Raw genomic sequence first — 27918 nt, forward strand, 5'->3', positions numbered from 1 at the left:
CTGCTGACGGCGCTCGGGCCCGCAGCCGAGGGCGCCAGGCGCCTGCACAAGTCGCCGTCGCTGTCGTCGTCGTCGTCGTCCTCGTCGAACGCCGAGTCGGGCACCGAGAGCCCGGGCTGCTCGTCGTCGTCCTCGAGCAGCGCCTCGCTCGGCCGGGCGGGCGGCGGCCGCGGCGGCGCCTTCTTCCGCTTCGCCGACGGCCCGCCGAGCGCCCCCGGCGCGGCCAACGGGCACCCCGCGCCGCGCGGCCCCGCGCCCGCCGGCTCCCCGCCGCAGCACCAGTTCCACCCGGGCCGCCGGAAACGCGAGAACAAGGCGAGCACCTACGGCCTCAACTACCTGCTGTCGGGCAGCCGCGCGGCCGCGCTGAGCGGAGGGGGCGGCCCCGGAGCCCAGGCGCCGCGGCCCGGCACGCCGTGGAAGAGCCGCGCGTACAGCCCCGGCATCCAGGGGTGAGTGCGCGGCCCGCGCGGGGAGGCCGGGCCCCGACCCCGGGCCGGAGGCTCTCCGGGTCGCCAGGAACTGAACTGCTCTTGTGCGGGAGCGATCTGCTGCTCGGATCCCCAAACTGACGGGCGGGAAGGGCGGCGGAACCCGACCTGTAATGCGGGAGGAGCGTGTCGCCGCTTCACCCTCGTTCCTCTCCCCAGGATACGTTAGGGACCTTTTGCCAAAGTGGGGTGCGGAGGGGTGCGGAGGTTTAGGCCAGCTGCAGATGGTTTTAGTATTGCCGGGGACTTGAATCAAGTTGAAGGCGAATCCGGTTAAACGGTAACTTTTTTCCTACGGAGAAAGTCCTTTTGGAAGAGGATTCGTTTTTGTTTTCGGTAGTGATACAATTTAACCAACAGTGAATTTAGAAGTCATTTTTTGGAGTGACGGCTTTATGATTTAATTTTATGCAGAAATTAACATAGAAAGTATCTTTTTTAGTTGTTTAAAAGTAGTTGATAGACTTCAAAGAAAACAAAAACGTTTGTAGCGTGTGTTCTTTGAAAGATGTTTATTTTAAATGTTTCCACGTTGGCCTAGAGGGGATTAGAAGGTCTCTTCCAGTTTAGTGCAGTTAAAAATGACAGGGACTGGTTGAAAGAACAGAAGGTGAGGGGTGGGGTGGGAGTGGGGGTTGAAGCACCCCAGGTGAGGCTGCTCAGGTGGGAATGCGACCTACCCAGCCCTTTGCCTTCCTGTGCTTTTCTGAGCACCTAGAAACAAAGCATTTGTACATAGATTTTATGTCAGTATTTCAAGACTTAAATCATAACTTTCTTTGCAAGTTGCATCCTGATAAACTGCCTAAGGATTTTCCAGGGGGTTGTTTACAAATGCTAGAGTTTTACAGATCCAGCAATTGCTAGATACTGAGATTACTTTTTTTTTTTTTAAGATTTTATTTATTTATTTGACAGAGACACAGCGAGAGAGGGAACACAAGCAGGGGGAGCGGGAGAGGGAGAAGCAGGCTTCCCGCAGAGCGGGGAGTCAGATGCGGGGCTCGATCCCAGGACCCTGGGATCATGACCTGAGCTGAAGGCAGACGTTTAAGGACTGAGCCACCCAGGTGCCCGAGATTACTTCATTTTTCTTATAAATCTGTTCATTCAAATTGGAAAATACTAAGTTGATACTATTTCAAAGCAAGTGAGATAAACCCTAAGAGCTTCTTGTCCTACAATTTGTTTCACCTGGTTTGGGTTAGAAGTGTTACTTTCTTAAATTTCCTGAAGACCCGGTGTGCATTTTAGCCCCAGGTAGGAGCCATTCTCTTGCTTCTCTTCCTCCAGTCCTTACTTGTCTAACTGTCCAAGAAGAGGTGGTGGGGAGCGATTTCCGGATGTATAGCATCATACCTGAGTTCCTTGGTGGGGAGGCCGGGGGGTGGGGGGTGGCGGGGAGACCTGCAGGTTTCCAGCCTATCATGTCCCTGGGACTGACTCTGTGTCTTAGCACTAGGAAAATTGGAAGACATATGGTCTTCACTTGTGGAGCATTTTGGGGTCCAGTCGGTCCCAAGTCTTGCTTTCTCCATGAGCAGCTGGCAGCGGTGGAACCATGCCCTTCTGCAGATAACTCAGGCCCTGGAGCCTGTTTCCAGTAAGCTTCAGTATGTACATTACTGTTGCTTTTTTTTTTTCTTTTTTTAAGGTTTTATTTATTTATTAGAGAGAGAGAGAGTGAGAGTGCCCACACCTGGGGGGTAGGAGGGGGAGCAGAGGGAGAGGGAGAAGCAGGCTCCCCACTGAGGAGGGAGCCCAACTTGGGCTTGATCCTGGGAGCCTGAGATCCTGACCTGAGCCCCCAAGCTCCCCAGCTGCTGCTGCTTTTGTTAATAAATGAGCCCGCTAAGTACCAGTTCTTTGCTAGGCTCTGAGGCAGTGATTGCCTGCAACACGCCCATCTCTTGATCCTGACTCTGAACCCTGGCGCTCCATATGAGTGCCCCTGCCCAGCACACACTAGCACAGTGTCCTGTCCAGCTGTGCAGACCTTCCCTCCTCCTTGTCCATCTCCCCAGTCTGGTCTTTCATCAGATCCTCTGCCTCTTCTCTTTACCCTCATGCAGATTTGTCACCTCTAGTGGAGATTGCTCCAGTGGCCCGAGGTGGTTCTCTTACACCACTGTTGCCGGTCTCTGGGCCTCTCCCAGAACTGCCAATGGGATAATCTCCTCCATCAGCAGTTTTGGTCAGGTCTGAGGCCTTTAGAACCATGTGATGGTGTCTCTGGGGTCCTCCTGAGGTTAAAGACTGAAGCCTGAGACTCTCAGCATGCTTCCAGGCACTACAGTTCTGGGCCCTGCCTGGGGGGCTGCTGAGGGTCCTCCCCCGCCACTTCCTGCTGGCCTGTGAGATTTCTGCTCAGGCCCCCTGTAGGGTTGAAGAGTAGCTTCTGAAGCAGCCAGTTCCACATCAGAACTTACCTGGCTAGGAGCCGGTGCAGTGGTAGGTACTCCTGGTAATGCTCCTTTTTTTCTCCTTGGCTGCCCACCCTTCCTCGCCTGCCTCTGTGGGTGATGTACCCCTCAGGATCTGTCCACTTATTGCCGTTTCTGCCTGGAGGAGGCTGCTAGGATTGCCTGCCAGGCACTTAGAAGGGTGGGGTGCCTCCGCTTGGTTTGCTACTCCGAGTGCTTCTAGCAGGCCGGAGTTTCAGGAGGGACAGGGCAGAGGAGTAGTAAGCCAGAGTAGCACTTAACTGTGGAGCTCTGCCTGTGGTCAGAGGAGGAGATGTTCCTCGTGATCCTTTCCATGGAGGTCTGCTGGGCTTCTAGCAGCTAACTTTTTGGTATCAAGAAATTAGCCTATCTAGAACTTGCTGCTGGCCACCAGCTTAGAGTGATGAGGAAGGCCACCACCATGTGTCTCATCTGTAGCTCAGAAGGGGAAAGAACTGTGATAAGACAGCCCTTGGCCTGGTCAGTAGAAAAGAGCCTTGTTGATGAGCAGTGGCTCAGGCTTACTGTGCAGGCCCAAGACAGGCATTTCTGGAAGGACCGTGTCTGTAGTCCTCAAGAAAGGATAAGCGGTTGCCTGATGCTGTGGGAGCTTGAGTAGCATCAGCCGAAGCCAGTCGGGCGTTTGCGGGGTGGCCCGTGGAGCAAGCTGTGCTGTTTGTTCTTTTCTGGGATGGAGGGCTCTGCCCTTGGAAAGTGTACTGGTGGCCTGGCCTCACGAGGTTGCCAGTCTGCTTTCACCCCTGAGTAAGGTGAAGAAGAAGCCAGTGGAGGAGGACGGGGATCAGAACGGGAACCCTCGAAGCCCAGAAGGGGAAGTGCTTGTTTTGGAGCTGCTCTAGTTCTTATTCCATGTTTCCATTGAACTCTCAGACTTTTGTTTTGGGAAAGGTATGAAATGTGCTCTCTACCTGGGCTTCTGGCTTAGAGACGCAGGCAGGTGCGGACTGGCTCCTGGGCCCTGCGCTTCCCAGCCTCCGGCACCTGTCACCCTCACATGCCCTCACCTCCATCCCCCTGGCCCAGAGAGCTATTGATACTTTGCCCTGGTCAGTCCTGACAGCTTCAGAAACCTCAGCTTAAAGGCAAAGAAAAGTCCCAGGTGAGGAAGGGTGGGAGCTTGGACCCCAGGTGCGTCGCTGCATCCTTCCTGGTGTCCTGTAGGGCCCCAGGGAGAGCGTAATGGAATGAGGGAAGGCCCCTGGCCTTGGGCAGGCACTTGCAGGCCGGGCCCTGATCAGGCTTCCGTGTGGGCTTTGGCCTGCCTGCGGTGTGCAGCCGTCCTGCAGCATCCTTTCTCCAGGCCCTCAGCAGTGTTGAATTTTTTGACATCTTCTGTTCGCTCAAAGTTCAGCTCTTCATCTGAAGTTGGTGAGAACTGGACCCGTGTCGTTCCTAGGATGGTTAGCCACACCCCGCAGGACTCCATGTGTGTTGTCCTCTGTTCGGAGAGTCAGAGCCTGCTTGCAGCCTGACTTGGCACAAAGTAGTGCACAGGTGACCCCCCTCCCCCAGTGCGTCCTTGTGGGGACCCAGCGGCAGGGCGCAGGTGAGAGCCCAGCAGGGCCCACGGCAGATGACAGCATGGTCACTCCTGTTGCCTCACTCTCAGTCCCGTCTCCACCTATACACATCACGGGACACGTGGGAGAGGTTAGCGCGAGACCTGCCCTGCAAGGGGACGGTGGCACGCATGGGCCTTGTTTCCTCAGTGTTCATCATCTGCAGCCCCCCAGGTATAAGGTTGTGGATGGAAGCCGTGCAGGTTTGCTGCTGCACTGACCATATGAGATTAGCTCCTCCTCAAAGGTTCCCCCCGTCCCCCACCCCGTAACAGCATCGCTTGTTCCTGCCTGGTATGAGTGAAATTGAAAATCTAGTGTGGGATGCAGGCTGTGATGAAGTTGGGGAAATTTGCACCTGGTCGCTGGGAAGTGAAGATGGACACAGTGAGGACTGCTGACACTCAGGGAAGGGGTTGCCGAGGAGGAGGGCAGGACAGAGGCTCTGGAAAAGGATTGGAATATGAAACAGAGGCTGCAGGAGTCCTTGGGGAAGATAGAGACCTCCAATGTTTTATGCAGAAAGTGGCCTTGTTAATGCTCATGCTGCAGAAGTCACAGTGGGGTGGAGTGGACCCCATCTTGCTGCCGGCAGCTTGTGAGGGGAAAGCAGTACCACAGCAATGCCATTTGCTTCTTAGAAATAACACGCTTGTGATCGAATGCCTTGGAAGGTAATTTTTCAGTAAGTATTTTAAAGTACCAATTTTTCATAACTTTAGGATTTTTCAGATCTCTTTTGGGTCACTATTTAATAAGAAATTTTGGTCCATTGTAAATGGATTCATGTACGTCCAGTGGGAGGAGACATCATGGTTATCGTGGAAATGAGGACTTTTTTATGTTGGTTAGGTCAGTATTGTTTCGGATCTGTTTTTTTTTTTAGTTTCCGGATAAAGAGGGCTGTAAAAAAAACAAGACAAAACAAGCAGCAGCCTGTGATGTGGAAGTTGAGAAACCTGGTTTTGTTGCTGCACCAGAGTGCAGGCTGACAGGTGAGGGGTCACAGTGTCATGCTCACTGGATCCCAAGGTGATTGCTGCTGGCCGTGGCTCTGGAGAGGCCCCTCTGGACGCTCTGGTCTTCTGAGGCTGCTGAGTGAGTGTGGCATTGGAGTAGAGGCAGATAGGTGACCTTGGTGATTGAGCCAGTTGCCCGAGACACCTGTCCCCCATGTCAATATGTGTCCCAGGTGAGGTGGGCAGGGGGTGCATCTTCCTACCGTGTGGGATTTGCACTGCAAATTAAATGTCTTACTCTAAGATTTCCACGCCGCAGTTGTTCTCTGTTGCTGTGTGACGTGAGCACAAACTCGGCGGCTTAAACCAGTACTCATTGACTGTCTCATGGACGCTGCGTGTCGGAGGTTGGGACGGCTGGGTTGGCTTCCTGCTTAGGCTCTCACCAGGCTGCAGGCAAGGTGTTGGCTGCTGCGTTCTTGGCTGCAGCTCAGGCTCCTCTTGCAAACTTATTCCTATTGGCAGAATTCAGTTCCTTGCCGTTGCAGGACTTAGGTCCCCAGTTCCTTGCTAGCTGCCAGCCGGGGCCCTGTCTCAGCTCCTTAAAGCCGTCTCTGCCTTCCTTGACTTGTGCTCCCTCCATCTTCACACTAGCCACAGAGCTTTGAATCTCTGACCATGGCTCTGCCCGCTGGAGGAAGCCCTCTGCTTTAAGGGCTCGTGTGTTTGGTTCAGGCCCACCCAGGTAATTGTCTCTCTTAAGGGCATGTGATGATACAGCACGATCACAGGAGTAATGATGATTTCGTCTCAGCCACAGGTTCTGAGGATTGGAGCGTGGGATCTTCTGGAGGCTTCCTTCCATGTCTGGAGGCATGCTCCTGTAGGTAGACTTAACCATCTTAGGTGAGGAGGAGGATGTGGTTTTCTTTTCCAGCACTACTCTCCCTTGACTGGACTCCAGCCCATCGTGATGACTCTGATAGATTGCTGGTCCTGTCCTGGCTCGGTTGTCACGACTGAACTCAGGCAACCAGAGTGACTAGCTCTCAGTGCCTTTCTGTGCCTCTCCTGTATGTCATGTAAGAGACGTTTATGTGAAAGCCATGCTAACGAATACACGAGAACTACAGCAATTGAAAAGTCCTGTTCACGAGGCCCCCTGCATTGGCCAGCTTAGGAAAGCTGCCATTCCTCGGGGGTGGGAGGGCAGGCATGCGGGGGGAGGCGGAGATGCCAGGTGATTCACTCAAGTTGCCTTTGGAATTTAGGTCTAAGGACGTAGCAGTCCATCTTCGCTTTGCACAGGACCCCACACCGCTTGTATGGCAGCTCAGGTTACTGGGAGTGGGGGGCCCCCCCATGGGCTGTGACCCTCACTTCAGAGCAAGCATATGCCCACGCCGTTCTACCCTGGCCCTTCCTGTGGGGCGACCGCTGCTCTTCCAGAGCTGACCGCTGACCACTGGTCTCCCACATCCGCTTGGGGAGGAGGGCTTGGGTCGTGGCTGTGTTCCCAGGGCCAACTAGCCCCCTCCGAGTAGGGGTCTGATGAATGGTGAGGGAGCGAGTGAAAGCTTACATGAACAAATGAGGGCCAGTTAGATAGTTTAAATCAAATGCTAAAGGTAACCTTCTTTGTCTTAGAATCTTTGAAGATTTGATTGCCAACTCTGAAGTTATTTAAATGCAGAATATTAAAGTAAAATTGATTGTAGTTCGCTTACCTTCCCCAAGAGTGTGGTTAAACCAGTTTTATAGTTTGTAATGTAGAACTGAAAAGCAGAAAGCTTTCAAAAAATTCTCTATTTGAAAGGCATCGCCATTTAGATTTAGCTGGTTTCTCTTTGTTATTATAAAATTAATACCTCACTGTGGCAAAGTTAGAAGACTCAGGAAAGTATGAAGAGACATTGCCTGTCCCTCAGCCACCTGGTGAGTATCCTGTGATCAGGCTGGGCATGTCCTGAGCTCCGGGGTGCGTGCTCCATGCGCCGGCGGCAAAGAGGAGGTGCGGGGTCTCGCTCCCGGCGCACCAGGTCTCTGCGCAGACCTTAGTCCGTCTGCACACCGACTGGGCAGACTCGGTGGGAGAGGCTCTGAGGTTCCCGTTGGCAGGGAATGTCTTTCGTTGTCAGCAACATGCCTTTTTATTGTGGGTTTGTGCTCTTTTTAATTCCCAGATCAGCTGCTCTGTGGAACCATTTAGGCCCTCCTGTGGTTTAAGATTGGAGTTAATTTCCTAAGTGATAACATGTGGATGTAGGTGGTTTCTATCTTTCCATATTTGAGAGAGATTTCAGATGACCGTCATGTTTCTGGAATCCTGTGGATCTGCAGCAATGGCTAGGATGCAGGAGTGGAAGGGAAATGAAAAAATCAAATCCTTTCATTTTTGCTTGGAACCCTTTGGTTGGAATCTGTCTCTACCGTTGGGAGGCATGTCTGGGGCCTGGAGCTCGCTCGGTTAGCCTGTGGCCTGCACCCCTGGAGCCTCATCCACAGGCCTGGTTTCATGGTGGGTTCTGACTTCTGAGCCTCAGTTTCCCCACCCCATGAAGCTAGGTCTATGACATCCCCCTGGCAGGACGTGCTAAATCAAGGAGACTTGCAAGTGCCGTGTGAATTGTGACGTGGAGGATTGAGAAGGCCACTCCTTTCCTTCCCTTTTCTCCTCTCTTCTCTGAGGAAATTGAAACCAAAAATTAGGTGGGGCTCGTTGCCAACTGGACAGAAAAAGCCTTTGCTCCGGGTTTGAAAATACAAGTTTCCCTCTCAGGCCAGAGCTTTTCTCGGAGAAACTACTAAAGCCTGAAGTTCCAAGTCTTTAGGGACCCATGCGATGTTGTGGAGACACTTCTCCCTTTAAGCCAAGGCATTCTTTTCTGATTTTAAAAATTTAAACAGTGCCTAAGTAATGTGTTCTGTAGGTTTTAAATTAAGCATCTTTCCAGAGCTTTACGGGCACTGCTGTTCTGTTGGATCAGCTGTGTCGCCACATGAGACTTGTGGAAAATTGTTTAGGGTTTTTGGTTCTGTGCACATAGTAGGAGTGGATGTTCTTTCTCTAAGCTCTTTGCAGCTTCTGACTTCCTCTGTGAACAGTGAAGAAAGCAAAGGTGAGGGGCGGGGCACTGGGGCGCTAGAGCGGACCCTCCGGTGGCCCACTCTGGGAAGATGGGAGGGCTCTGGTTTTGTGCGGCCCAGTGCGGTAGCTGCTGGCCCTGTGTGGCCACGGAGCGCTTGCCATGTGACTAATGGAACTGTGGAACTGGATTTTAATTGCATTTCATTTTAATGAAAAATAGTCTTACGTTTGCACAGCACCAGCCTAGAGTAACTTTAGACTCTTTATTCAAAATACAGTGTTTGATTCAGTAACTGCTGCCTGAATAAATCCAAAGTGGAACAACAGCAAAAGCTGCGGTGCTCAGCAAGCCGCCCCTGGAAAGCTCTAGAAATGGTGTTTCTGAGTTTCTGGCGGATATCCTTTTCAAAGGGCTGCCGTTTCAATAGCACACAAAGCATGGTCGCGGTTCATGGCAGAGTGCAACACGGAGCAGCTTGGTAAGGCTCCGAGCTTCTAGTCCAGCCCGGGGGGGGGGGGTGGTCTAGCGCTTCTGCCTGCTGGGTTAGTGACAGAAGTGGGCCGGTCTCCTTAGGCACGTGGTGGCCACCGCCGCTCCCAGTACAAGGGCTGTGCGGGGCTCGGCTCTGTCCACGAGTTTCCACGAGTTTCGTGTGTTCTCAGAGCGGGCCTGGGAAATGGGTAACACCATCCCTCTTCAGCAGACAGAAAACTGAAGCCTAGCCAGGCTAACATCTTTCCAGCATTCACGTCAGGGAGCCCCAGACAGTGTTCGGGGAAGGAGACCTCTTCAAGACGTGCGGGAGAGGGCTTAGCAGCTCACCCTGTGAACCCGGCTTCAGTGCCTCTGTAGAGGGCCATTTCCTTTTTTGCTTTTCTGAAGAGAGCAGATTGAGGGAGAGGGAGAACCGAGGTCCTCCTGTAAGGACTTGGACAGTCAAATGACAGATGACGAAGATGCTGGAGGTGGGCTTGGGGGAGGTTTGGGAGGTAGGGTTTGGGAACCAGAAGCCAGTTCTGCTGCTATAGTAGGCTGAAGGGTCCTGCTTTCTGCAGACATTCCAGGACTGGCCTGGAGGGAGGTTGTGCTGGAGGGAGCAGGGCTCCTCCCATCTGGATTTTTCTGGCAAGTTGCTGTCTAGGAAAAATGGAGCAGTGGATGAGTTGCTGTTTTAACTGAAGATTACTGAAAGCCAGAAGCAGGACCAGTGAACCGTTTGTTGACTGCCTCCTCCCATTTCTTCTTGTCGGTAATTCGTTTTGAAGAGAGTAAGCTTTAGTAGATGAAGCATCTTGCCCATGCTGCAACCAGAAAATAGGAGAGCTGCAACCTCCCAGCAGGTGTGCTGGATAGGAAAGCCTGTGCGCTTCACCCCTGCCTCCCCAGGAGGGGAACATTGGTGTCCTCGAATCAAGAGCAAGGAGCAGGAACATAGTGAACTGGCAGAGATGGGAGCCATAGTGCAATGCACTAGACTGTTTTGGTTATAGACATCTTCTGTAAATTTAAGCAAACAGATTTTTAAAAATTGAAGACAACTCTGAAGTGATGGGATACCTTCCACGGCCTGTGAAATGCGGAGATCCTAAAGTATTGTGATAAGTTATCTCATGGAAGGAAGCTGATGATGAATCAGTCTAGAGAGCTTGTGGCTCCATCAAAGACTGACTCACAAGAGACTGATATACAGTCCTACGTGCAAGCATCATGTAAACAAGAGCATAGAACAGAGACCAAATTCCAAACAATGGGAACCTGTGAGAACTGTCACAGGTTAAGGTTTGGAATGAACTGAAGCTTGCAAAATGGTTAAGAGTAAAAATGGCCTTTGTGGAGTACTTTTGGGGTAAGACTGTGGGAACTGAGAAGGTTGAGGTTGGGGAAGATGCCCCTTGTTCTCTGGACCTTCCTTCGCAGGTGGGTGCTTCAGCTTTTCCTTTGCCCCCGTCAAGCGAGTGGTCTTCAGCACTTGTCACAGTAATGATCATCACTGGCCCTGTTGAGCCCTCACCCCTTCCTGCAGCGTCCCCAGCCGCCCTCTCAGGTCAGGAGGAGGGGTGCGGCTCACACAGCTGGTAAGTGCAGTGCCGGCTTTGGATCCCAGGCAGTCTGATTCCACGGCACATCTTTTACCCACTAGACATGCAGAGCAAAGATGGGATTGTTCAAAGAGGTGTGGTAATAGGAAGAAAAGAATTACATCGAATTCCAGTCTCTAGGTAGAGAGACGTGACCTCTTAGGTTGCAGAGAGCATCATGAAGCTCTGCCCAGTCTCTGAAAGGTGCAGGCACCCCAAAATGGACATCTTTGTCCCGATATCCCCAGAAGGAGTCGGAAGTAGTTTCTCACAAACCAGGCACGCGGCCTACATTGCAAGAGTGACTCCTTGAAGTGGCCAGTGACAGCAGTGCTGCGTGTGACACTGAGCCTCTTGCAGGTCTCTGTGCTGATTGCTCTAGTTAGGGGCGGCGTCTAAGAGTGCTCTCTGCTGACTTCTAAATAATTAATTTTATTAAGTGGATTTGTGTATGTGTGTGTGTTTTTAAAAAAAGAAAGCTTAAAAATCATGAGTGCACCCCGCAGAAATAACCGAAGTACAGTTAGGTGATCGCTGCTGCTCTCTCTCAGCCCATGGTGGACGGACACGTGGATTCATCAGCGGAGTACTTCCAGTACAATTCGCGTAATCTTTAAATACAGTTCACTAAATTTTTAATTTTGCTTGAAAGTGAAAATAATGTGCAATCTCTCAGATGGAAATACTAGTTTCTAGGAGGTATTGCTGAGACCAAGAACATAAAAAATGATGAGGGGCGCCTGGGGGGCTCAGTCAGTTAAGTGACCAACTCTTGGTTTCAGCTCAGGTCATGATTTCAGGGTCGTGAGATTGAGCCCCGCGTCCAGCTCTGCTCTGGGTGTGGAGTCTGCTTGAGATTCTCTCTCGCCCCCTACCCCTCCCCCCCTTAAAAAATGATGAAAACCTTAAGTGGCTGAGTGTAAAAAAATCAAAGTAAAAGTTTTGATGAAATCCTGTCTGTTCGCTTACTGCTATGTAGGATAGAGCTGTTAGTCCTTGCTTCGGACTGAATTGTGTACCCCCAAATTCATCTGTGAAGCCCCAGACCTCAATGTGATGATACTTGGGGAAGGGGCCCCTTGGGAGGTGATTAGGGTTAGATGAGGTCGTGAGGGCAGGGTCTTGTCCTGGGATTAGTGTCTTTCTAAGAAGAGGCCAGATTGCTCACTGGCTCTGGGCCCTGCCATGCACATAGAAGACAGCCATCTGCAAGCCAGGAGGAGGGCTCTCACCAGAACCTGACTGCGCCGGGGCCCTGATCTTGGACTTGTAGCCTCCAGAACTGTGAGAAATAAATGTCTGTTGTTGAAATTGCCCAGTCTAATGGTGTCCTGTTACAGCAGCCTGAGCGGACTAAAATAGCCCTTTTATATATCTTTACCTCTTGATTTGCATTACATTATTTGTCACCATGAGTTAAGCATTTGTATTTTGTTTTGTAATTATAATTGCTGCCATTTATTGAGTGTTTACTGAGTGCCAGGTCCTATTCTGAGTACTTTGGAGTCATTAAATCTTCATAACAATGCCATGTGGGGGCACCATCCACATCCTGCAAGTTCTGGTCGCTGAAAAGCAGCAGGGCCTCTGGCCCCAGGTGGTCTGGGTTCCTGGTGACCCTGCAGTCCTGCCTGGACGCAGGAGACCACAGTTTGCGGAGACATCCCGCTCCCCACTGGCACTCTTCCCGGGACTCCTTCAGATTTCGGAGTTCTTTGCATGGTCCCTGTGTCTGGTGGGCTTCGTGGAGGGTGTGTCCTTGCTGGCAGAACTCACAGGAGCGGGGCCATCTTCCTGGCCCATGTGTCCTGGAATGAGCTTTGCAGGAGCAGACTTTGCTCCTCTGGCCGTCACCTCGGCCTTGCTCCCCATCCATGGTGCTGGCCCTGAGCTCCGCTGAGCGCCTCGGCCCCGGCGCCCGCCCTTGTGCTTATTCGCCAGCTCTGCACATGGAAGCCTGCATCAGTGTCTCGTTGTGTGTGTTCAGGTTTTTAGAGAGAGCTAATTGGTGTCACGTTCCCTGAGGCCTGCTGTGTGCCTGAAGACCCGTCTCTCGGCCTCAGAACTGCTCCGAGTCTCTGGCTGTGAATGTTAGAAATTGGAGGCAAGACTTGTTCCCCCTTTGGTGACGGTGGTTCATGTTGGTCAGTTTATTAGTTGCCTCTCCGAAGCTGCCTTCTAGTCCACGCGTGACGGTCGGTGCAGCATCCGTCCTGCCCTTCCACCCACGGGCGGGTGGGCTCTGCCTTTGCTTTAGGGAGACCATCTCTTTCATGTGACTCTGCCAGGCTTTGTGGGTTCCTCTTCTGGTGGTTGGCAGCACCTCCGTCCCTCCAGGGAGACCTTTTCCCCTTGGATGACTTGAATCCTTTTCTTTTTCCTCTGTGTTCATCTTGTTGAACTCGGCTCTTCTTGCTCTGGCTCGCGGTGTGTGTCCTTAGCACGGTAGCTCCCCTGTGCCCTCGTTCTACTCTTTGTCGTCGGGGAACCCGACATTATTGACACGTTCTTACCAAGGTTGCTTTTCTGTAGAACAAGTACCCGGAGCAGGTTTTTCCCGACCTTAGCTTGTGTGTTCTTCAGTGTTGGGTGCTGGGTATTGTTTCTATCACGGACTGGGTTCCTCTCTGTCCTGTTTCTCTTTGTTTTCTGAGGCCTGTTGATGGGGTGGCTGCCAGGGCAGACCTCACTGCCTTTCTGCTGATGTGGGTATGTGTGTTTCTGCTGTGCCCTTTTCACCTCACTGAGAAATTTCAGCCCAGGCTGCAGGCTTGAAAGGCTGGCTGTGTTCTGGGCTGGTCTTTCTGGGACCTGGCAGCCCGGTGGGGAGAGGGGACAGCCTTGGGGCAGTCGGTGGGCACCTTTGTCAGGGCCCAAGTCTTCCTGAAGGACTCCGGCTTTCTCAGGCCTCTTCGGTCCTCTTCTTTCTGGCCACTGGGTTTTTTCCAAAGCCTGGCAGTCTTGTTTGCCCCAAAGTCGGCCCAGGGTTGCTGTGCCCCAGACTCAGGGTGCCTCTGTTCCCTAGGCCACGCAGGCTTCTTCCTGGTTCCCGAAGCCTCCCAAGCTCATCTTGCTGTGGGGGGCCTTGGCCTGCTCTTCCTTTTCCCAGGATGCTGTCCCCCGACCTGTGCGAGTCTGGCTGCTGCTTGCTCTTCTGTCCAGGCTCCAGTACCGGCCCCTCACCAACCAACCTGGGGTAGCCATGGGCCACCATTTGGAAGCTGCAGAGTGCACTCTACTTTTTCTGGTTTATTTTGGTTATCACGCCCCTCTCCATGCTGCCCTTGCCCTGCTCCCAACTTACCTGGTCGCGCTCACTGCTCCGTAGCCAGTTATCAGGAGAGTGCCAGCTGCTTAGTAGGGCTACAGGAAATACCTGTAGAAAGAGGGGTTGCATCTGCTTTCCACGCTTCCATACTGACTTCAACCTTTGGATCCGTTAAGTCCTTTCCTTTCCTTTCAATTTTTGGCAGCGTTCCAGTACTATTTCCCTTATTCTTAAAATTTTTTTCTGGTCATCTGGCGGGGCCTTGGGAGTCTGGTGAGTGCTGAACCCCTCTCCTGAGCCTTTCAGAGGTTGCCATGTCTAGTATGGGCCCAGGAGAATTGGTGCAAATGACTTGTTTCCTCCTTTAAATGGAAACAATCCTGGCTGATTGAATGAAAAGTAAGTGCGTGAAAGTTAAAAGTTGTATTAGTTTTTACTCTTCTGACGGTGTAAATTGAACTTTATACACATGCTGGATACAGCGAAGTGAGAAAGCTTCATTACAGTAGACTTCCAGGTATGTGAATGCACCAGCGTGTGGGATGGCCCTGGCTCTTGTGAGGTGTCGGCATCTGGCAGGTGATGAGTGCCCACCGTGTGCATGTCTGCGGGCCGCACGGAACTGGCCACGGGCTCTCCCAGGTGCTTTTCCAGTCTTGGTGACATCCCGTCCTCTATCAGGGGCCCTGGGACGACTTGTCCCATTAGGCCAACAGCACCGGAAGTGAGACTCTTCATGTCTGGCATTGGATACCTACTGAGTGGTCAGGGCGAGGCGGGCAGCCCGTGGGAACGGAGCAGCTCTAGGAGGTGGCGGTGGAGTGTGGAGGTTCCAGAGGTCTGCAGGAAGCCCCCAGGGCGGGGTGGTTGGTGGGAAGGAGGAGGCTCCGGGATGTGCTTTGAGCAGCCTGGGCAGACAGTAGAGGTGCTGCCCTGCCTGAGCCCTTTATGCAAGACGCACACCTCTGGCTGGTGGTTTAACTGCTGAGCCTTCCGTGAGAAGGGGTGGTGATGGTGCTTATCGGGGTCATGCTCGCTGAGGTGTGTCCTGCAGTGCCTGGACAGAGCCAGCAGGTGGTAAATGTCAGCTAATAAGAATATCGATACGATACGCTCACCAACGAATTGTGGGCTTTTCTCTGTCGAGTCTAAATGTAGCCTCAGACTCTTACTCAGCCCAGCTCTTTGGCAGCAGGGCCTGTGATGAGAGCAGGCACCATAGAGAAGGCCTGTTCGCTGTACCTGGTGTGGTGTGGCCAGAGAGAGTTGGGGTACTTGAGAGAACACCCCCTTCCTCAGACAAGTCTCTGGGCTCGTTTTTCCGCATCGTCAGAGGATTTTCTTGGATTGTGGGGTCGTGTTTCTGGGAACCCTGTCTGGTGGGGGGAGCCTATGCTGCAGTCTGGAGTCACTTCCTGAACCAGTGGCTTGGTGGCACTGGGGTCAGAACTTCAGGGCTGAAGGGGCCTGTAGCCTGCTGGACCTCGACGCTGAGCCGTCAGTAGGGTCCCCTAGGCCTCCACGGTGCGGGGTCTGGCTCACTTGTGGGCTGGGACGGAGCCAGAAGAAAATGCCCCTGCTGATGTCCTCCCTAAGGTAGAGGCAGGAGACCAGAGACTTAACACAAGCGTAGAGAGGTCTGCCCTGTAACCTTTGGAGGTAAAGTTGGTGTCAATTAACAAAGCTGAAGTGATGCTTTTTTTTGGGGGGGGGGTGGTTATGATTATAAAAGCAATAATGTACTTATTGAAGAAATTGGGAAAAACCGAAGAGAAGTTACCATAATTTTCCCGCTAACATTTCAGCGTATTTCTGTCTGGTTTTTAATGCTGCTTTAAGTATATCACACAGGTGCCATCTTGTATTTGTTTAATTCAAGGTAAGTGGTTCCTCCATCATCCAAAAGCTCTTCTAAACAATTTTAAAATATTATGTGGATATACGTGATTCTCTAAATAGACTTCTATTTACAACTTTCCACTCTCTGTAAAGGGACCCACAGTGAGTTTCTGCACATATTTCTGTATGTCGGGTCACTTGAGTGTGGCTTCCCAGCTCTGTGGCTAAACCCCCAAGTCCTAGAGCTACACAGCTCTGGCTCTGAGTCTTGGCTGTGTGATACTGGGCTGCTTACCATCTGCCTGAAGAATACTTAAGTTTTCTCATCTGTAAAATGAGGACAGTAGTATTTGCTTTGAAGACGGTTTGGGAGGCTCTAATGAGAATGCTGGTCATGTGGATCTGGTACTGTGTCGCATTCCCCAGAACAGTAGTGTTTTCAGACTCTTACTAATCTTCCTCACGAGACTGTCCCAGCTCACCTTCCCATCGAGGGTAGGGATCTCTGGAGAGACGACAGAACATACAGCCATTTTCATTTCGAAAATGATGCCGCTGCTTGAGCTAGCAAACAAGGCAGGGGACCCGGCTTTTCGATGTAGCCATGGGTTCCCTCTGAGCACCGTCCGGGGGGCTGCGGTCGTGGGTAATTGTGCTGCTGCTGCCGAGCGTGAGCCAGTGCAGAGGGAAGCCCGGTGAAGGTACCTCCTCGGCCCCTCCTCGCCCAAGCAGCGCTCCGGCTGTGAGCGCATCCATAGGGTTGAGGGTCCTAGACTGCACTGTGGGCTCTCTAGGACACCAGCGTCAGGAGACTGAGTCCTTTGGTCATTTTGCCCCTGTGGTCGTGGGTTGTGGACGTGCTAAGCAAGCTGTTTTTCTCCAGCTGCCCTTGCATCATGGGGTGGTTTGGGGGGTTATGATGCAAAATGGTCCTGAGTAGTCCTAACTCCACCACTGGACTGTTGACTCAGGTTGTGAAATGCTGGGTTAGCTTCATTCTGGTCTGTAGGATGCTCCCAGGTGCTTCACCAGAGTTTCTCTAGAAGCCACGTCTGAACGTCCTTTCTTCTCTAGCAGTAGATTCAGAAGAAATGCATTAAATTAAGGACGTTTGCTATAGCTTTATTGCAAGCTTCTGGTATCTGTGTTCTTTCTGTTCTGGGAGGAAGAGAAGACTGCTGTGGTTCTCTGGCTTCTGAGTGGCCCCAGGGCCTTTTCTTGCACTTGCAGTGTGATTGGGTTTGCTTTGCTAAGGCAGAAGAGGGTCATTTCCTTTGCTGTCCTTCAGTTTAGGTTCTGAAACTCTCTCAAACCTCTACCTGCACCATGGTTCAAAGTGACTGATCCCAGGAGGGTCTTAGAGGGAAGGGGACAGAGAGCTCACTTTTCCTGGGAGCTGAATGTGCATGGACCGGAGTTACAGTAGCATTGATGATTCCAAACTGTAGAGCCCTTCTGACCTGGCTGTTTTGTGAATGTTCAGATGGCTTTAGCCTCTTCAGCCCAGGTTGGCCTTGCCCTGCCCCACAGCACCTGTGCCCTCCCAGCCCACCCTGTCTACTCCAACCCCAAGGAGGTACCCTCCTCTTCCTATCTGTTGCTCTCAGCCTCCTCCCCTTGTAGCAGCTTCTCCCAAGGGCCTCACTCTTCCATTAACATGTTAAAAGCACTTGCAAGGGTAGCTTTGTTCAAAGCCTTCTGGAGAGAAACCTACACAGGGTCTTTGGAGTGGAGATCTGCTCATGGGCAGGCCTTGAAAGCAGGCTGATGGGAGCCTGGCAGGGCAGCTGCCACATTAACAACATAAGGGAACTTTCTGGAAACACACTGGGTTCTAATTTGCAGTTTCAGTTGTTTTCCTTCCATTTTTGAGCTTTTATTTAAAAAAAAAAACCTTTGAAGGTCTTCTCAAGGTGTTCTAAGTAATTGGTGCAGGTATTAATTTCCTTGTGACATAATTAAAAATAAATAAAAACGATTTTTAATTAGTTCATTAACTGTATCAATACATGGGTAATTTATAGAGGATCGTTCACACCTGAAAATAGAAATATCCAGCCATTCCCACATGGATGTCTGCACTTACCGTGGGCTTAAGAGCCCATTCTTTCCAGTTAGGGTCTGAGTCCGCACCTGCCTCTTCACAGTCTGTGCCTGTCGCTTGGGGTGGGGCCTGAGTCCTTCGTCCCCCTGAATGTCCATCAGCACATGCTTTAACGTCCATACCACTCCAGTGGTTAACTCCAAATGGTTTGACTAAGGCATTATTTTGGGCAAAAATTTAGACTGTGAACATTGTGGAGCCAAGGGGAAGGAGCTCCAATTTCTGAGAAACCACTGGCTTTTGGAAGGTTTTAAGAAGAGTGTGTGTGTGTGTGGGTGGGTGGGTGGGTGGGTGGGAGATGGAATAAATTAACAGTGGAAGATAGTTTCTAGTATTTTCTATTGCATTTTCCATTGTAATGGAAAGCTTGGTTTTCCCCTAGCATTTGGAATTGACCAAGTTCCTGGGGGATGTTTCAGGTAAACTGGGACCTGTGGTTAACAGTACAGACAGGGACCATGGGGACAGGGGCCCTGGGAACCAGTGTTCAGGGTTTAAGATCTCAGGGAGCTGGGAAAGTCCAACGTGGTGACTCTTTAGAGCACAGGTCCTATTTAGAGGTTCAGGTGCTGAAAACTGGAGGCGTGTTGGAGGCCATGCACGTGTTCATCTGCCTTCCCTGTTCCCCTAAGAAAATGATGCATAAAATCTGCCCTATCGCTTTCCTTAGAAGAAACAGTGGGATTTAAAATCTAGGGGAGCAGACAAAGCCACCTGTGCTTCTCCCCTCAGGACAGCATCATTCACCATCAGGCGTGTTTCCTTTGCCCCCTTTCTTCCCACGCTGTTTTATTTAAAATACATTTCATTGTCCTCACTTTGGGCCCCTTGTTTCTTTGTTTCCCTTTACCTGCTGCAGTGCATCCTCCCATCCTCCTTGGTGAGTACAGAGAAGTCACCTTTGGGCCACTTGCAGATGGTTCTGGGGCTGGGAGAAGGGTAGGGGACCGGCTCTGCCTGGGGCTGGACACCCAAGTCCTGCGCTCACCTGTGGTGCCTGCAGAACCAGGCTAATTCAGAGTTAGACAAAGTTGAGAACTGTGGAAGCCCACCAGCTCAGCTTCTAAAATCAAAAATCATCCTCCTGCGGTGTATTCATCAATAGCTCTATTCGCTGTGAATCAGATAGTTTGGTTTGCTAACTGAATAATACATCTTTCACCTTCTAAAATAGCCCATGGAGTTGGGTTTCATAAATATTTATAGCAACCATACACCGGGTGCTGGTATAGACACTAAAATGTTGCTGACCTTCATTATTTGGTACTAAAAGCAGAAATGAATTTGGGAAATGTACTAAAAATTGAGCAGTCATTACCTTTTGAATGGGGTTGGGCTCTTGTCAGAGAGTAATTGTAGGTGAGGAACGTCTTTGTCATTTATCACAGAGCTTTATATTCTAGTATTCTATTTAGTTTAAAAATACACTGGGAAATAATGCTTCAGAAGTCCAGTACTTTCATGACCAAAACTGAAATTTACTGCAAACTGGTCTCACCGTTTCGATCTTAAAATACCCAGGAAATGAATCATTCAGGGCTTGCTCCACTGTGATGTGTCAATGTGAGATTCTCCACAGAGAATGCACCTGATCTGTACCGGCCGTCGCCTTGCTGGAGTGTCCGCATTCCGCTTCTCCGAGACAGGACGTCCGAGGTGTGCCGTGTCCGCCCCCCCGTGGCTCGCAGCCCTCCTCTTGCACACAGGGCAGCAGACCTCCTTCCCCACTGCGCGTGCCCAAGTGGATGACCTACTTAAGATGAGAAATGCCTCCACAGGCAGCATTCTCTCTCCCCAGCAGTGTGTACACTTGGCTTCTTGGCTTAGGAGGAGGTGTGTGCCGTGCAGAGGTTCCTAACTTGATTCATGGCTCTGTGGCTGGAGAGTGGCGGAGTGGGCCGCACATTTTCATGGGTCCTGGCGTATACTTTTGTTGCCTCCCCAACATGCCGTGGGGCCAACTTCTAATCCCTTTTTTTGTTGAATCTGAGGTGCCATTGCATGCAAAAAGTTGAACCATTTGAAATTGTCGTTTCTGTGGGTCAGAAATACAAACTTTGTATACACAACTTCCTGTAGAGATCAGCTGACCAAAGAAGATGCACCATTGTGAAATGTACCTTGAAGGAAGGAAAACATTTAATTTTGAACTGATCTGATGCCCAGCCATTGATTGAAAATTGCATCCCAATTTCAGACATATTAGTGCCTTCTAGTGAAGATAGAAGAACAGTCTTTGCTCAATTCCATAATTAAATCAGTTTCTTTGGAAAATGCCCTAATCAGGCACCATTGTTACTAACCTCTTGTTAAGCCATTAAAGCATAGTGTTGTAAATGTAGCAGTAAGTATGTGTTTAAATTACATCAAGAACTGTTACGTTTAGGGGCGCCTGGGTGGCTCAGTTGGTTAAGCGACTGCCTTCGGCTCAGGTCATGATCCTGGAGTCCCGGGATCGAGTCCCGCATCGGGCTCCCTGCTCAGTAGGGAGTCTGCTTCTCCCTCTGACCCTCCTCCCTCTCGTGCTCTCTCTCATTCTCTCACAAAAAAAAAAAAAAAAGAACTGTTATGTTTAGCTTTGACACACATGGCTCTTTCTGTCCACATTTAGCCCCAAGATTTTAAAATGTTTATTTTAGAGGAAGTTTGGAAAAGAAGAGTCCCAAGACCTATTAGAAGGTGTTTTGTTTTTAATTGAGGTATAGTTGTCATACCGCATCACATTGCTCCCAGGCATAGGACACAGTTCCCTAAGTCACCAAATAATCCAGTGCTTAGTCCCTAAGTACCAAATAATCCAGTGCTCCCCGCAGAGGAGTGTGATCACCATCTTTCCCTCTACAGCACAGCGTTACTGCATTCCCCGTGTTGTACTTTTCCTCTTGGTGACTTATTTTATAATTTGGAAGTTTGTCTCTTTTAATCCCTTTCGCTTATTTACTCAGTCCCCCACCCCCTGCCCCTCTGGCAACCATGTTTCTTCTCTGTGTTTATGAGTCCATTTTTGGGCTTTTTTGTTATTTGCTTGTTCTTTAGATTCTACCTGTAAGTGAAATCGTATGCTCTTTGTCTTTATCTGACTTCTTCACCTTACATAATACCCTTTAGGTCCATCCATGTGGTTATAAATGGCAAGTTTCATTCTTTTCTGTGGCTAAGATTCCATTGTATATGTGTGCTGCATCCTTGTCCATTCATCTATCAGTGGACACTTGAGTTGCTTCCATATGTTGTCTGTACACACAGCCAAGAGACACATGAAAAGATGCTCAACATCGCTCCTCATCAGGGACACGCAAATCAAAACCACGATGAGATAGGACCTCACGCCTGTCAGAATGGCTAGTATCAAAAAGATAAATAATAGGTGTTGGCGAGAATGTGCAGAAAAAACCCTTGTGCACTTTTGGTGGGAACGTGAATTGGTGCAGCCGCTAGAGAATAGTACGGAGGTTCCTCAGAAAATTAAATACAGAACTACCATATCATCCACTAATTTTACTGGGTATTTACCCAAAGCAAATGAAAACAGTACTTTGAAAAGATATGTGCACCCCTATGTTTATTGCAGCATTATTTGCAGTAGTGTGTTTTTAATCCACTTGGCCTCCTGTTTGGGGGGGGTGCAGGTGGTGGAGCCCCGTAAGTGAGCCTTATCCACAGCGGGCTGCTTCTGTTGTTGTGGGCTCCCAGGCCTGCAGGATGAGAAGAGGGAGGACCTGGGGGAGGGGACAGGGCCCTTGCATCCAGTTCTGGAGAAGCTCGAGAAGTGTGCTCTCGTGGGGCTGCCCCTGTCTGCTTTCTGTTAGGTTTGGCCTGTCTCAGGTGAAGTTGAGGAAGCAGCAGGCAGAGCTGCCTTTCTCAGATGGACCACTAGTCACACGTGGCTATTTAGATGTAAATTAAGTCAGATGAAAAATCCATGTCCTCGGCTGCAGTAACACGTTTCAGGTGCTCAGTAGCCCCAAGCGCAGAACATGTCCATCCCCACGGCAAGTTGTGTCGGCTGCACCCTGCTGGAGAGCACATGGCTCTACTCTCCTCTCCCTGCGGCCGACCTGCTACCTGTGCACCCCTCAGCTGTCTGCTCAGGGCCTGCTTAGTGAACCCAGACCCGCACAAGCCAGCTTTGCTCTGGGAGCTCACTGCCTTGGGTGAGGCAGATGGGAAGAGGCATCAGGGGTTTGGAAGCCTGACTAACTCGATCTTTTTTTTTTTTAAGGAATCTATATTCATTAAAATTAGAAAATGCACACCAGCAAAAACAATATAAAAATCACAATCTTGTCATCTAAAATGCAGTTGACTTTTTCTTGTTTATTTTTTTAATTTATAGGATGAGCACGTTCTTATAAAGAACAAACAAGCCTCAAGCAGTCTAGAAGTATCTGTAGTAGAAAGTGGAGTGTTCTCACGCCGGCCCATCCTGCTCTCCTCGGTGGGAAACGCCATGGGCATTGGCATGTGGCCTTTTAGACCTTTGTATGTATTTGGTGCATATATGGGCCAGACATTCATATGGAGGGGGGGCCATGTCTTTATTTATTTGTCTCTGCACCAGCCGTCTGTCATGGGGCTCTTTCCTTATCAGCGCACACACATCTTCCTCGTTCTTAATGAGTGGACATGTCTCACGTGGGACCATGTCTTACGGCCAGAGGTCTTGCAGTGAGCATGCACTGTGGATTCCTGTGTGTGTTTCATGGTCTCCCATCAGAGGGTCCCGGAAGTTATAAATTATCAGCTTACCCCAGAGTAGGCCAGGGCCTGGTCTTTGTGCAGTCAAATTTGTCATAATTCTGCCATGTGCATCTGTCATTTGCTTTTTAATTTGTTTACACTCAGCATGTTTTTGGATAAAGTTCTTCAGTCTTTGTGTTGTGATTGTCATTTTATATTGGAGTCTGGAAAAGCCTCCTCCAAGCCCAAAATAGTGGATGGTTTCCTGTGGTTTTTAGCTTCTGTTTGATTTTGTTCACCTGAAAAATTCAACTCTGCATCTGTATTATATTTTCAAGTGTAGAACAAGGCAGGAGTCTCACACCACGTTCTTCAGTTTCCTGCATCAGGGTTTGGTTTAGCTACAGAGAACAGAAGTAATGGAACATTGGTGGTGCAGTCTAGATGATGGGCTTATCCTTTTTTCTTGCCTACCTTCCTTGCTCCACACTGGGGGCCTTTCTCAGGGTCATGTGGGCCTCTCTTCCCTTAAGAAACCTTCTGAGAAAGTATGTTGCCAGCCCCCGCCAGGGCTCACTGGCCACCTGAGGTTGGAGGGGCCCCTCAGCATCCTAGTGGACAGCCAGCTTCTGCCACATGAGGCCGTGTCCCAGGGCCTCCCATTAAATAATCGTAGTTTCCTGTTGGTTTTGAGGTGCCACCTCTGTGATCTGTTGTAGAGGAGATTTTTCTGTGACGGTCACAGCATAGAAATTATCATGGAAGATTTGGAGACTGACTCTGGTGGGCTGACATTGAGTTCTATGAGGTAGCAGCTAACTTTGGAGAAGGAGACCAGTGTGGTTTTATGTAGATCTGCTGTCAGCTGTGAAATGCCTTTGAGGTTTTGATATGTGAGAAGAGTGAGCTTCCTTGTGTTTGTTTCTGAGCAGTAATGATCATGTAGACATAAATGATTATGGACATAACTATGAACTGCTTTGGAGACTTGAACATGTGGGTATATTCAGGATTGGAAGTCATAGACTCATAAAATGACCTATGTTGTAGCTGATGCCTGCAGTTGGGCATGTGGTTGATAGCGCTTAATTGTGAAAGTATGTTGTCGGAAACATAAAATGCAGCTTCCTAAAATGATGAGAATTACATGTAACATTAGTGTTGAGTAAAATAATGCAAACTGTTTAGCACTGTTTGGGATGTGAAGTTGGAATATATTTTATGGGGAATGTAGATCTTAATTGACAGGCTCATAAGTGAAATATTTAGTTAACCAAAACGTGCTTTGATTGATCCATTCATGTTGGTCAGATGCTGTCCATGAGCAAGCACTGTTCTGGTGCTGGGATCACGCAGTGAGCTGTGAGCCCCGCACCGTGCTCGGGAAGGGTGTGGGGGGCAGGGGTGCTGCTTCCCCTGTCCGGTGTGGGTTCTGTTGAACCTACTCTGATTCCGCCGTTCTTCCCAGGGTGGGCAGCCGTCCCCTCCCTGCTCGAGTCTCCTGCCCCTCACCCAGTCCTTGGTGCTTCCTTACTTATTGGAGGGTTCCCTGAGGAGCCCACTGAGCAGGAGCAGGCAGCTGAGGGGGCTCTTGGGGTTCGCCCAGATGTCACGATGGTTAGACCTTCCTGTGTCTTTCTGGGCCGATGGTGCCCTCACGCCCCAGAGCGCCCTGGTCTTGGGGCAGCTCCTGGAGTCATGCGGTGCCTCGCTGAGCTTTGTTCGCCTCGAGGAAGGGCCAGCAGGGGGACTTCCTGTCCAGCCAGTCGGCCGGGAGTGCCCCTTCTAGGCAAAGCAAGAATACACTTTCTATCTAATACTTGTTACAGCAGGTCACTTTTAGGCCCGATTTAATGCACATTTCAGACAGGTGTGTTGTGAGCACATCTTACTGGCGGAACAGGACACTTGAAGTCAGGAGGCCTGTGTGTTCCGCTTGGCACCACTTCCTGCTCTGGGAGTGTGGGCGTGCCTCGACCTCGCTGTTCATCTCCCCTGAAATACGGGCAGCGGAGAAGTGCCCGGCAGCCCCTCCTTGTGTCCCAAGCCGGTCAGAAGACATCGGATAAAACTGACACTGTCCACTGGTGGGGTTGTGTCTGCAGACGGGCAGCAAGCCCTCCCTTCATGCTCCTTCCTTTCCTGGTGTGTTGAGGGTGACTGGGCTCAGGAGTCCTGCCTGGGAGGCTGGGGGGGGGGGCAGCTTAAAAGAAAGTTGATGGTACATTCTGTTCTGCAGGTCACTGCTGACCTGCAGTGACAGTTGGGCGAATTGGTATGCCCTGTTTACAAGGTGTTTTAATGTATTAAATCTGTGGGATGTGGATAGAGTTTCAGCATGCTAGCTCTGGTATTCTTTGATGACTTTGGGCCGATTGTTTAATTAATTAGGCTTCTATCTTTGTTATTTTGCTTCTAAACTTTATACTTCTGTTACCAGGACAGTACTGAGAGTTGTAGGAGAGCATGCGTTCCTTGTGCTTCCCATGAGCCAACTTCTCACCTAAGGTGATGGCTGTTCAACGTCACAGACTCTTCTCCGGAGGAGCCCCTTCTGCCTTCCAGACAGTTTTCCACCGTGTCAGTGACTGACACAGGAGACCCCTAAGACGTCCTTGCTAACAGGGAGGGTCGCCTGTGGCTCTTCCCTGGTGTGGGCACTAATCCGCTAACCTGATGTACTGAGTCCTGCTAATAATGTGGCCAATCGGTGGCAAATTTTAGGTAACGTCTCAAACTTAAACAGGCCTGCTGAGCTGCCGGCAGGGCTGTGGTTCCATGCTTTATGGTGTCGTTGGTGCTTACTGACTGTTGAAGTGATGGAAGCTTTACTCCCCAAACCTTGGAGTTTGATAGATATTTGGAAAAATTGCTGCATTTTAATGTTGTATGACTTAGAACCTTTTTGGATTTATAGAAATTGGACTCGTGGCTGGCTGAATCACCATCATGGTTGAGTGAGATTTTCTTTTCTGGATTTTCTAAAAAATTAAACACGGTAAACTTAATTTTAAGTTCCAGTGATAGCCTGATTGTATTGCACGTGTACCAAGAACAAGGGTGTTGAGGATTGATTTCCTCCTAGAGTCCTGTGCGTGCTTTCAGTGGCCTCCAGGCGCCTTCAGACCTGCTGCACAGTGTTAGGAATGGTCGCTTCATGTGATTTTTGGGGGTGCGGGCAGCACTTCAGGTGAGACAGAGAAGGGCCGATAGAATATGTGAGGTGATATGATGCCCCTTGCCTTTGTCACTGGACACTAATCGGTCCTGTTGAGAAGTCTTCCCTTCTGGTATGTGGACTATTTTGCTGGCTATTGAGCTAACATTATGTTGTTATTGAGCAAATTTTATTTTGTCTTTGTTTTATTAATCAAACTTTAGAGTGGAAGCAGGTGAATTTGATTTGTTTTAATTCCCAGGATTAGATTACTTGGCCCCCTAGAATTCATCGTTCAGACTGACCAAGGATGACGGTCTTTCCTTCCCCCAGAAGGAGTCTTTGGTGTAGGTCCTTGGCCCTGAAAGTGACCTCCCCAAGCCCTGGCCCACCCCAGGATGGGCTTTTTCGCCCAGGGTGGGCAGAAGGTCCGAGAGGCGGCTCCTGAGGCAGAGGTGTGAGCGAGGCGGTGCTCAGAGCTCCCTCTTCTGCCGGGAACGCTACAGTTGGATCTCTGTTAGGAACAGAGGGCCGGACACATTGCGCCCTATGCACATTGGCTCGGGGACCTCCTGGGTGGCTGGCACCTTCAGGGGAGGACAGCTGAGTGGTGGCCCCGGGGACGCTTTGCGGCCTGCAGGGCCTCCCCGGCTGTGGGGGCCGTCATGGGACTGGGAGGCCCTGTGTGAGTCCCACTCTGGCCTCCAGGGATGGGCTTCCCTCGGCCTCCTAGTGCCGGCCCCACAGTGACTGTCGTGGACGCGGCCTTCAGTGCCCAGAGGAAGTGTCCGACCTCGTGCTGGTGGGATGGGCCCGCAGTCTGGGCCCCGGCCGCTGCCGCGATGTCTGCCACAGGGATTCCATTTTACCTGGTGCTCGCGGAGGAGAGAAGAGTGCAGCGTGGGCTCGACTGTAGCGGTAACTCGAGTGTGTTTTCTCTTTTGTCCACCAGACTTCATGAGGAAATCATTGACTTTTATAACTTCATGTCCCCTTGTCCTGAAGAAGCAGCCATGCGACGGGAGGTGGTGAAGCGGATCGAAACCGTGGTTAAAGACCTTTGGCCAGCGGCTGACGTGGGTTCACTCTTTACTTGTGTCACACCAGGGACGGCAAGCGCCCGGGGTCATAGTGGGCCCCCCCCCGCCCCAACACACACCGGGCCTGGCCCTTGTGGCTCCCAGGCAGGGCTTCCGCAGGCATGGCCCCGGGGAGGGCGGCGGGGGGGGGTTGGCCCCTGGGACTTGGTGAGACCTGCATGTTCCCAGGCCCTGCCCCGCACCTTCCCGAGCAGCGCCCCTGGGGTAGGGCCTGTACCCCGTGCTTCACATGCCCGCCGGGTGAGGGTGGGGACCGTGGGCCGAAGGAAGTTTGTTTCTGGAGTAGTGTGGTTATCGTTCTTTTCAACTCGCCTTGAGGTTAGAAATTCTACCCCTCGCCCTCATTACACAACACGCAGCATATGTTCCTTTTTGTGGAACTGGGAAGAATTTCCTCACCTAGCACTTGACTGTGCACGAATGTGTGTTCCTTGAGATGGGGGCCATGGGCACTTGGGGTGCTTGGCATAGGCAGTGACATACGTCCTGTGACCAAGTTGATGACGGCCCAGGGCGCTTATCCTCATCAGTCAGCCTCCCCCTACTGATGATGGTGACTGGAGACCACCCAGTGATGGATGGATGAGCTGGGCTGGGGAAGGCATGAGTGCTCCCAGGGGACAGGGGCAGCCCCTCCATTCCCTTCTTCTTCTGTGATGACATTCCACATTTTTGTCTTTAAACGTGAGTGCCCTGGGGCAAAGCCCTACCTCTGAGCCTTGGCTACAGGTTTGAAAATTGTTGTCAGCTTTGAGCAGTTGTGGGAAAGGCCAATAATTGTCTCATCTCTTAATTGGAGTTGTTAACCATTCCTTTTTGGGGTAGGTCTTTAAGGTAAAGGTGAAGAGGATTTTGTTTGATGGTGCTTTGCTGCACCCCTGGCCCCCGCCCTGTGCCCCAACTTGCAGGGCAGGTCTGTTTTCCCCCAGAGTGGGAGTGAGGCCTTTTAGTGAGCAGCGGGGGAAGGCGGACTGTTTGAATTGTCCCTTGTTGTGAGACAGCCGCTCTTCTCTTCCAGGTACAGATCTTTGGCAGCTTTAGTACAGGCCTTTATCTCCCAACCAGGTGAGTACCAGATCTGAACCGCTCCGGTTAGTGCTGATGCATGTTTAGTTGGGGTGGGCCGTGT

At 50.9% G+C, this 27918-nt stretch overlaps 1 protein-coding gene across 5 annotated transcripts in view; it reads left to right on the plus strand.

Moving 5' to 3' along the window:
• Positions 1–375: 375 nt before the first annotated feature.
• The window catches only part of TENT4A (terminal nucleotidyltransferase 4A), a 45264-nt gene continuing 17721 nt past the window's right edge, over positions 376–27918 (plus strand). For 4 of the 5 annotated variants that reach the window (XM_034998890.1, XM_034998891.1, XM_034998892.1 and 1 more), the window contains exons 1-2: positions 21234–26765; positions 27808–27854. In XM_034998890.1, coding sequence (XP_034854781.1) covers positions 26400–26765; positions 27808–27854 — 413 coding nt within the window. In that variant the 5' untranslated portion in view covers positions 21234–26399. Of the gene's footprint in view, positions 453–21233; positions 26766–27807; positions 27855–27918 lie in introns of those variants that run through there. The other variant, XM_034998893.1, reaches the window with a different exon arrangement.

The sequence above is a fragment of the Mirounga leonina genome, unplaced genomic scaffold (genome assembly GCF_011800145.1).
Source record: "Mirounga leonina isolate KUSES-001 unplaced genomic scaffold, KU_Mleo_1.0 Mir_95, whole genome shotgun sequence".
Classification (NCBI taxonomy): domain Eukaryota; kingdom Metazoa; phylum Chordata; class Mammalia; order Carnivora; family Phocidae; genus Mirounga; species Mirounga leonina.